This window comes from Uranotaenia lowii, unplaced genomic scaffold (assembly GCF_029784155.1).
Source record: "Uranotaenia lowii strain MFRU-FL unplaced genomic scaffold, ASM2978415v1 HiC_scaffold_288, whole genome shotgun sequence".
Classification (NCBI taxonomy): Eukaryota; Metazoa; Arthropoda; class Insecta; order Diptera; family Culicidae; genus Uranotaenia; species Uranotaenia lowii.
In genome coordinates, this window is record NW_026598188.1 from 21,495 (window position 1) to 32,452 (window position 10,958).

The 10,958-nt window shown below is 41.9% G+C and overlaps 1 protein-coding gene across 2 annotated transcripts; it reads right to left on the minus strand.

Annotated features, from left to right (window-relative positions):
• Window positions 1-1,952: 1,952 nt before the first annotated feature.
• LOC129759839 (dihydroxyacetone phosphate acyltransferase) lies at window positions 1,953-10,654 on the minus strand. Of its 2 annotated transcripts, none has more exons than XM_055757372.1 (5): window positions 10,216-10,654; window positions 5,221-5,684; window positions 3,749-5,155; window positions 3,509-3,681; window positions 1,953-3,440 (listed from the first exon to the last, which is right to left on the minus strand). In XM_055757372.1, exons 2-5 carry the CDS (start codon window positions 5,644-5,646, stop codon window positions 3,305-3,307), a joined length of 2,142 nt encoding a protein of 713 aa, XP_055613347.1. In that variant the 5' UTR covers window positions 5,647-5,684; window positions 10,216-10,654; the 3' UTR covers window positions 1,953-3,304. The 2 variants fall into 2 exon arrangements, with proteins under 2 accessions (XP_055613347.1, XP_055613348.1); XM_055757373.1 differs by lacking the exon at window positions 10,216-10,654 and adding an exon at window positions 9,602-10,033.
• Between the last annotated feature and the right edge of the window lie 304 nt (window positions 10,655-10,958).

Here is a 10,958-nt window from a genome sequence, read left to right on the forward strand (position 1 = left end):
GCATGAAGTTTAATCGAAAAACTAAAATTTACCAGACAATCGCTGATATTAAATTAAATTTTATATTTCAGTTTTTAATCTGAATTGGATCTTTGAATTTTGAATTCTCTACAGCCATTTAACTTTTTGATTCTAAATCTGAAATTTAATCAAGATTGGTTTGATTTATTTCATGCATTTGTTATTTTCAAATTCTTTATGAATGTGACGTCATCCAAGATATTGAATATCACACTACCTTTGTTGAATGTTCTTTACATGTTTGACAGTTCGCATGGTGAACTCGATGAAACTGGTTCACTGCCTCTGGAACGTCAAAATGAACTAAACGCCTCCAGAGTAATGAACTAGTCACCTGGAGTGAGTCGCCTCTCGGAATACCACGACTATAGTCACGTGACTACGACTAATGTGACTACGAGTCACTTCATTCGCCTCGCAGAATAAGGCCCAATGGCTTATCAGGTTGTCAGGCAGAGCCTCGAAAAATCAGGCAATGCCTGAAAAATCGGGCATATTGGCATCACTGCTCCAGCCGATAGCTGTCGTTGAGGAGAACATCTTCAACCTCGCCGCAAAGGTTGAGGCAACAACAAAACAACCGAACTTATTGCATTGCACAGGCCCGCAACGTAGAGTGCAAAGAGGGGGGAGGAAAAAGAAACGAAAAAACTATAGCTGCCTGCGTGCGGTTGCTGTGCAATAATAGCAATAACAGAAAAACCTCACGCATTCGATCCAGGCACAAACGAGGAGACTCGGGTTTGCTCTGCCTTTTTGAATTCGGTTCCATCAAGCTTGTGTAACAGGAGATGAGTGAGAGCCATTCGTTTGGTTTTTTGGATTAGCTGCCTCGAATGTATATTGCTTCGTGAAGGCGGGCCATGTTGAGAGCGTATACATCATCGGTTTTGTCGTTTTCGCTGCCTCAAAGCAACCTTTGCTTCCGTTCCGATAAAGCGTTGAGCGAGAGATGGTTGATCGTTTCATGCTCAGCAAAATTCAATCACTGCCTGAGACATGAGACGTAAGACATGAGATCTGAGACCTCAAGTTTTATGTCTCAGGTTTTATGTCGCATGTGTCTGGTCTCAGGGGTCATGTTTTATGTCTCAGGTATAATGTCCTAGGTCTCAGGTGTCATGTCTTCAGCCTGAAATCTCAAGTTTCAGGTCTCAGGTGTCATGTCGAAAGTCTCAGGTCTCATGTCTCAGTTATCAGGTCTCAAGTCTTAGGCACCAGTTCGCATGTCTCAAGTCAGGTTTTTTTACATGGTTACCAGGTTTTTTTACATGGTTTTCGGGAATTAACACGTTTTTTTGCACAGTTTTTTTACGCAGTACGTAAAAAACCTTGGTGTTTTGCTATTTTTGCATCACAGTATACGAAACTACAACACGTGTTGTTAAAAAAACTCGATGACAGATCTTCAAAATGTTTTTCCTTGGCCAAATTTTCAAAATGTGCTAAAAGTGACAAAATTTCTACCAACACCCAACACCAGTGAACTTGCTCTAAGAAGTCAGAACTCAGAAGTAGGCCGTTGAATTGGAATCACATCAAAGCAATCGACTGGTCAAAGAACAGAAATTTTCCATTCTTCGATTAACGCTAAAACCTATCGGTTGTAATACAAAAAAATGCAATCTGAAAAATTGTCCACCAGTTAGAAAAACAAAACAGCATTAAACTTACGATACGCGAAAAAGCAGATAACTGCTAAACAAGACTTCAAAGACTGAAAATGTGGTGTACAACATTAACCGTAACTCTAGAAGGCTGGCAACGACAACGCAGAGCCGAGAAAAGGCTTGCCCAGAAGCTCGCATCGACAAACTTTAACTGGATAATCGGCGCTGTCATGTAATAGGTGAGTAAATCATAAAATTTAAAACATTTCGGATGACACAAATAAAAGTCAACCGCGTGTTGCTGAAACTTGCAAACTTGTTGTAATTTTATTATGAGACACTTTTATTATTAATTCTTCAGCGTTAGTACCAGTTGGTTACATGTTGGTTGAATAATTTTGTTTTAGCTAAAATAAAAAACAATCAACACAATTCGATACACATTATCCAAAATACACATATCATTTAGATAGACTCGTTAACATTTATGTACTTACTGCACTCAGCCCGGCGTTTATTCATTCCACATGCGCAAACACTTTTTGACTAGTAACTTAAATCAATAGAGGTCCCTATATTTGGTTAGTACATAAATTACCTTGCTTTCATCGTGAACATACCGATTGTAAAAAACCTTGCCTAGGATAAATAAAATTTAAATGGTTTGACCGTCAGGCAGAAATATCCTTGTTTAGAAGATAAATTGAGGCCCTCGGCATCAGAGGGGTGCAACTGCCAAAATCATCAGTTTTGAGATAAGTATACCAAACAATTCTTTACTTTTTTTTTTTTTCTTGTTTTGGGGATTTTCATCCCGAAGGATGATTCATCCCTAACAATTCTTTACGTTTTTAACTACATCTGGTGCAAAACTTGGATTTGTTATAATTTTTTTTAACACTTTTCGAATGTATTAAAACTGCTAGAAATCTAAAAAAATAAGAAAAATCTAGCACCTTTGCGCGTTTTCTCCCAACTATCATTTGTACACTTTCACCCTCTGATTCCAAGCGCCTCAATAAAACGTTATTTTGAGCCAGATTTGCTTATTAAATACATATTATGTAAAACTGTATCACAGACTAGTAAATATTGATCATGCAATCCATGATATAATGTTAGTCTTGTTAGCTGGAAATAATTCTATACTAAAAGTTTCTGCGAAAATGAACGAGTTTACGATACTATTGTAACTTTTAAATCTGAAATCAAAATTAACGTTTTTTAACGGAAATAGCTCCAGATTTGTATTTTTAGTTTCTCGTCGAGATAGCAAGCATTTAACCGGTGGTTGATTCAAATGAAAGATTCATGAATATGAGGAAAGCGGTATGTTCACGGCACCTCTCTAAACCCATGGAGCTCATACTAGCCAATAAACTGTTAGGACATTTCGTGAATGTCTTAATTTGTGTGTTCTGTTATTCATTAACTGTATCCACAGCACAAAAAAACGATCACTTCCAACGTATGGAGGCCAACTTTTCCAGCGCACAGACCCCGCCGAGGCGCGTCAGCTGTAGCAAACCGTACGTCACCCGGGTCACGATGGCCAACACCAGCCGCACCAGCTGGAAGACGTTCCGGACCGTCGAAGTGGGCGTCGTTATCGATGGGCGTATATCCATTAAACCGGCGAATGCTGCTGTCGCAGTTCCCGGGATGGCCGAGTTCTACAACTTTGAATCGACCATCACGTCGCCCTGGAATGTGAGGAAATCGAATGGAAGCTGGCCACAGTACGAGCGAAGCTGTTGGTTCAGTGACTGGACTCTAACTGGATCCACGGTGAAAATTGTGACATCATTCCTGAATTAATAATTGGATAAAGAGGTGAATGTTTCATTTCATAAATTTTATCAAATTATTCGACATACTCTTTTCGCTTGCTAATGGCCCCGAGGGCCACCAAGGAATGAAGGGCCAGACTGATGCTATCCAAGGAAAGGCAGTACGGATGTACGTTGCGATCTTTGCGAAGCAGAAGTAGCTCCACGTGTTCCTGCACTCGAGCCAGGTAATCTTTCTCTTTGAAAGACGATGAGGAAAGCTAGAAAAAGTTGAATGTTTAAATTTAGAATCATAGTTATATGAGGTCCATAGTAAAATAAAATCACCTGATCCAACAAAACGAAGGTGACCTGCAGATAGCAGCACACAAACGGTCCCACGGTACTTAGGTAGATATTTTCCATACCGGCACTGTTCCGGTTCAGTTCGATCACATCCCCTCGATCGTCTAGCAAACCGAACTTGGTCAGATGTCTCAAGGCCTGTTCGAATTCTCGTTCTTCCCGGCGTGAGTGGAAAACAAATTCACTTGCAAAGAGACACCGTAAACCGGCGACGGCTTGTCTAAGGGTCGTCCTAGCAATGGCACCTACTCGGAAGAATAATTCTTTGGCTACCAACAGCAGAAAGCCGGGTTGTGCTAGCCAATGCAGGCATGGGTTGCAGTACAGTTGCAGGGTGAAGATTGGCACTGACAGTTTCATAACTATGTCCGACAAATTGTGGCCTTTGAGTTTCCGCTTGTCGACTTGACTGAAATCGTGGTGAGATTTGGCAATTACAAGAACATTATCGTTTGTCAACTGTAGAATGTTTCTGTGCACTGTGAGGGCTTCGTTGACACTTTTTTCGATAAGGGCACGATCAGTCCCGGAATTCCCGGTTCTTTCGATGGTCGTTACCGCTCCCAAATCGTTGAATATTTGATGAAGCAAAGCGAGGCCATCGATCAACTCATCCAAGGTTATCGACTTTCCTAGGTATTTCTTGTAATTGTAATAGACAGATATCAGATGGAATGTAGTGAGTACTATTTTTTGCTGCTGTAAATGAACTACGTCGAATGCCAGATTTTGAATAAGACTTAGCTCAGATTTTGTAAGCGTTTGAATGTGAGTCGGGTTGACTGCATGCTGAATACGGTTCAAATCACTACCTAAATACTCTCGAACTGAGATTGGGTCACCGAATTCGAAGTAGATTGAACCGTAATTCTCCTTCAGTATACTCATAGCTTTCAATAATCCTTTGGTAGATTCTTTCGGTTTGGGAACACCCAACAGTTCGTAAACGAATAAAAGTTCCTCTAGAGGCCTGTCATACGATATACTAACGGGTACGACGAGCACATCCGGTATTTCTCCCATAAACAGCGGTTCAAGAGCCATCGAAAGTAGTCCAATTTTGGGAGTCAAGGCTTTGTTACTCCTACTACGAGTTCCTTCGACAAAGAATTCTACTCCCCTATCGTACGCCTTTATCAGTTGACGCATGTATTCTTTGAAAACGGTCCAATACATCTGATCGTTACCGAAACTTCGTCGCATGTAGAAAGCGCCCGTTTTGCGTAGGATCGTTCCCATAAAAGCCATCGAATGGAAATCCATACCGGCAGCAATCCCAGGGATCGCTATGTTGTAGCAGAATGATACATAAGACATCAGGATGAAGTCCCCATAACTTCTATGGCTCGGCAGATAAAGAACGGTTTGCTTGCCGAATTTTGATTTCAGCTACAAAGAAAGATCAAAGATTTCATTGTAAAATGTAAACAATTTCAAACCAAAAATTTTCTAACCTGTTTCAACTGTGTTTCGTTGACGTGCAATCCACTCAAGATTCTCCCGAAGATATAATTCAAAATAGTTCCCAGCGTCCGAATTGTCGGTAAACTTTCGTCCAAGCCAATTTCATCCAAAATTTCTCGAACCACCTGTTCCAGGGCCACCTTCTTCTTCGCATCTCCATCGGCTTCTTTCGCTACCATGGTGCGGATTCGTTCGCTTTCGAGGACCAGCCGTTTCAGTTCGGCTGGGCTTACTTGACCATCTTTTGGAAAGGGGTATGACGCTTGGTACCGTTTGGTCATATCGGTCATGTGGCTCGTCCCCGGTCCCAGCAGATTGCGGTAGTTGGCTAAATACTTGTCCGCAGTCTTCTTCTGCTGAGCTTTTGACCGGTTCACGTTTTTATCATCACCGGACGATTCACTTGATTCGGTCATGTTGGTGGTTTAATGAATTTTTTTTTCTCTGAATAATACTGAAAAAAAGAAACAGATTATTTTAAAAAAATTGGGTCTCTATTTGAATTTGAAAAAATTCTCATTTTTTGAAATAATTAAAAGCAGGTAACTTCTTAATTTGACCACAAGGTCCCCTTTCAAATCCCTTACGATAGTCAAATTGAACCACTGTTTGATATTGCAGGATTTGTTAGTAGGTATCTGATAAAGGCATAACTTTGATCTTTACAATTCTTAAAGTACTCTGCAAAGTGATCCTAAACAGGATCCACGATTGGTTTAAAATCCCTGAGAAAAAAAGGCAGGATACACGAGAAGATTGAAGCAACACTCCGACGTCAACAAGCTGGATTCGAACCGGACGATCATGTGTGGACCACATCACAACGCTACAAATAATACAGAACCAATCAACGAATTCCAGGACTCTTCTGCTGATGTTCGTTGATTTCGAAAAGGCATTCGACCGACTGAACCATGAAAACATCTGGGCGGCTCTAAGACGACCAGGAGTCCAGACCAGACCTTGCATCTGACCATCACCTCGTCCTTGGCGAGATACGACTGAGAGTTGCGCGTGTCCAACGGCGCGAGGAGAAAGTCGGGTGTCGATACGACGTTCGCCGGTTGGAGAATCCAGAGGTGAAAAGGGCATACGTTGAACAGCTTGAATCCCGAGCCTCGGATTCCGACAGAAGGAACAGTCGAAGAACAGTGGTGTAGAATCAAGAATGCCTTTATCACGACGAGCCATGGTACTCTCGATAAAGTTTGTAGAAGAAGAAGTGAATGGATGTCGGATGAAACTTGGAGGATAGTCGATGATCGGAGAAAGGCGAAAGTCGGAATTGAGCAGGCATGTACCGGGTCAGCCAAAGCAGCAACCCGCTTACGATATGCGGAGCTGGAAAAGGCAGTTAATCGAGCTTGTAGACGAGACAAGAGAGCCTGGACAGCCGAGCCCTAGCCGAAGAGGGAGAAAGAGCCGCCGCCAATGGAGATATCCGATTACTTTATGACATTTCTCGCCGCCTCTGTGGTGCAAGGACTAATGCAATAATGCCGCTGAAAGACCGAGCAGGTCAGTTATTGACCGATCGAACAGATCAGCTCAAACGATGGTGTTTTGTCCGAACCAATCCCGGTAACTGCTGGAGTGAGACAGGGATGTATCTTATCATCGCTACTTTTTCTCATCGTAATGGATGAGATTCTGACTGGATCGATCGACTGTGCTCCGAACCGAGGATTGCCGTGGAATCTTTCAACAATGGAGCAACTGAACGACCTTGACCCGGCGGACGATATTGTTTTGCTCGCCCAAACACAACCGGATATGCAGAGCAAACTCGACGACCTCATCGAAAGTTCCAAAGCAGCAGGTCTCAAAGTCAATGTCGGAAAGACCAAGTCGATGGAGATCAACACAGGAAAACCCTCCAGTTTCATGGTAGCGGAGCAACAAATCGAGAAAGTGAAGTGCTTCCAGTATCTTGGTAGCCAGATAATACCGGATGGTAGTACCAGGAAAGACATCGAAACACGGATCAGAAAGGCCCGATTTGTGTTTGCGAGTCTCCGAAACATCTGGCGGTCACGCCAGATCTCTCTACGAACGAAAATCCGAATCTTCAACTCAAACGTCAAATCCGTATTGCTGTACGGGTGCGAAACTTGGTGCACATATGCGGTAACGACGCGAAAACTGCAAGTATTTGTAAACCGCTGCCTGCGGAACATCATCCGCGCTTGGTGGCCTGGCAACTGGATCTCGAATGTGGAGCTACATCGCCGGTGTCATCAAAGGGCGCTAGAAATCGAGATTCGGGAACGTAAGTGGAGATGGATTGGGCACACGCTGCGGAAAGATGAAAACGAGATTTGCAGAGAGGCACTAGATTGGAATCCAGAAGGTCATCGAAGAAGAGGCAGACCCAGAAACTCGTGGCGGTGAAGCCTAGTCGCTGAAATCCGAACCGTCGACGAGAATCTTGACTGGGACCAGGTGAAGACGCTGGCTCCGGATCGTCAACAGTGGAGGTCTTTTACCACGGCCCTATGCACCGGAGGATCGGCACGAGATCAGTAAGTAAATACATAATTAAGACAAATTCGAAAATTTATGATTTGACAGGGCATTTGTAGCTGTGGCCAAAAGCGAAAGTTTTCGTTACAAAAAAGACAATGACGTCAGAACAATACCGAAAAAAGTGTCTTCAAAGGCGAATTTTACCTTTCATTAGATCCCACGATCATCCCGTCATGTTTTGGCCAGATTTGGCAAGCTGTCATTTTATAACAGCAAAGTCCCACCCAACTGCCCCCAGTTCCGCCCTATTGAAAAATACTGCGCGATCATGAAGAGGAGACTCAAGGCAAAGAGAAAGGTTATTAAAGACATCAATCAGATGAAGACCTGGTGGAATAAGATAGCTAAAACGATGGATGAAGAAGATGTGCGCCGCCTAATGAGCCGTGTTACAGGAAAGATTCGAGAATTACTTCAAAACAGTGACGAATGAATTTATCCGTATTTTTTCTTAAAAGTATGAAAAAAAAACGTTTCATTGGTATAAAAAAAGATCTTGAATTCAATAATAAATAACTGAAATGCAGGCAATTGTTTTTGTTCCAATTCTATCTGAAGCGAGCTTTAGGTTATTTTGAGCTATTCTCGCTATTTTTTCGGTTCAATCTGATAGCCAAGATTTCAAAGAATGTTACTATTGTTTGGTTGATTCCATTTGATTTTATACAAGAAAGTTATAAATATTTTCAAAAAGTACGGGAACTCACTTTATTGTTGATAGCAAATCCTGCTCTCCACTTGCTACCAAATTAAAAATTGAAATCTGAAGGATGCTTTATTTTGCCACCTTGTTGACACCTTATTTTGGTCTCAGTTTGCTATCGATTTTGGCATAAAATTCTGCTTGAAATTATTCCACTCTTACTGATACTGATGACATAATTAGTAGAACAGAGAACTTAGTAGTACGGATACTCTACATTGAATTTTTGTAAATGTTACACACTTGAATCAGTTTTCAATTTTGCATTTAAATTAGTGATGATCAAGGGACTTCAGATCACTCTGAAAAGTCTATAAACCACTTTGTGAAAAAAATGACACATGGAAGCACCAAACGACGCACCTCCGGAAACCAATTACAATATCGATATAATGTGACACTAAACTGCCACCTAATTGTCAACTCGTTTATTGCACCGCTTAAAGAGTTCAACCAACTGGCGCGTACTAACTGGCTTAACAGTATTGTCTGCGCGAGAACACGATAATAGCTTGTCACTGATAGCAGACTGAGCCAGCTGATACGTTAACGCCTATCTGGGATTTAAACAAAAAAAAAACGCCCGCGTCTCACTCGTTATTTGGCGCAACCATATCTTTGATCGTCCTATATTAATTAGTGGGATGGAAGTCGGTAAGCTAACATCTTCAGTAGGGATTCACTCGAGCGCAGCAAAGACTTCAACGAACGTATAAGCAAAAACGGAAACACACAAAAATCACACGCGCATCTGATTTGGTAAACATATAGGTAGTTAATGAACTTATGATGCTTATGATAGTAAATTGAAATGTTAGGAATAGAAAAACAACGGAACCAAAATAACGCATCTCATTTAAGCTATTAGTCAATCACTTGAAGCTTCAAGTTCGCAATTCAAAACATGAGGAAGGTAAGAAGGAAGTAGCAAAGCGCATCTCATTTATCGAGCTGGTAGTAGGTGAGCGGGCTGTTTTGGATTTTGTTAGAAATCTATTCCAAACTGTGGCACGGTTCAGAAACTGTCCCCCAAGGTTGGTTCCGCGTAGCAGCTGTATGTGACACATCTTCCGGTTTTGAATTTATAAATACCTACAACAATATTGCTCATCACTCTTGCATGTGGCATGTAGAACGATTACCTAATATCGGGGATGTCTTGGCCATGTGGTTCTATCGAGGTCTCACTGTGTGGAGGCCTCCTTTTATTCCTCATGAAAAACTTATGTACACAATTTGTGTGACATAACAATGAATGAATTCATTGAAGTTGCTCGCATCACCTCCCAAAAAACTAGCCTGGTTATGCCTATGTATTAATATCTTCATTCGCGGCTGGTGGGAAATTTTACACCCCCCTTATGCTGGACTGACTCTGGCTCGTGTTCGCATGACAGATAGAGCTGGGGACTCCTTTCACAAATCGATCGATATTCACTGTTTTCTTGATACCCGACAACCAATGAGGTCAAATGAAGAAAAAAAATGGTACAAAGTTTCAGAAACTTCTTGAATAGGAAATCAGCTTTTCGGGGTCGCCGGTAGGAGCAATTGTTCAACAAATTGACAATTATCAAGTTTTCGCATTCATTTGGGTCGCTTCAATGGCGGTGCACACACCGGTCGATATGTAAATAACACCCCGGAGAAATGACGTCGCCCATGGGGTGACTTCTCGAATGTTTATTGGCAAATTGCACAAACGAGCGCTTGTGTTTCGCCAATATACTTTTGCAATTTATTGTACAAAACACACCTTGAAACCGCCTTGGTAGAACAATGATGAATTTTGCTTTTTCACCAGCCTTCGACGCTTTTTGTATCCGACAAAATTGACGAACGCTGTAGAGTTGCCCCTCAAATATGGCTTATCGTAACCTGCGATAACCACCAGAGGCCTAATATTTGTTGGCAAATATCACACACAGATCAACACTCTTGACTTGTTCTTGGCTCTACTCTTAAATAGCCGGCACTTGATAACAACAGCACAGTCTAGATGGGCTTCGAATCTTAATTATCGACTGCGAGGGCGATGCTCAAAGAAGATCTTCATCAGTCAATGTTCACAATTCACATGAAATTCGTGGAGACGTAGGAGGCGACGCGCCGCATTTTGTGGACATTGCTGCGATGAGACTGACTGACGATAAAAGAAGGGTACTACAAATACAGAACCGACTGAACGCGACCGAAGCTGAACTGGAAGTATGATGGAGAAAATACAAGCCACGACGACGACGACGACTACTCCAGCCAAAAGGCGAGCGCAGGCGTCGCGGCACCAAAACGAGACGTCTCGCGATGGTTGTTTTGAGAAAAAAAAATTAAAGCTACTGGTTGTTATTCAAAGAAGCTTCTCTATTGCATTGGACCATGACGTCCTTGAGATGAAGTTATCAAATTTAGTTCAAATTTTAACTGACATTTAGCTAAACAAAAGGACTCAATTTCGCACATTCTAATTCAAAAGGAAGTTACTCGATTTGATACTTATGC

Coding starts and splice junctions, on each gene's coding strand:
- LOC129759839 (XM_055757372.1), bottom strand. CDS start 5,646: ATGACCGAATCAAGTGAATCGTCCGGTGATGATAAAAACGTGAACCGG. Junction 5,156..5,220: donor ACGAAACACAGTTGAAACAG/GTTAGAAAATTT, acceptor CTTTCTTTGTAG/CTGAAATCAAAATTCGGCAA. Junction 3,441..3,508: donor GCCATTAGCAAGCGAAAAGA/GTATGTCGAATA, acceptor TTATTAATTCAG/GAATGATGTCACAATTTTCA.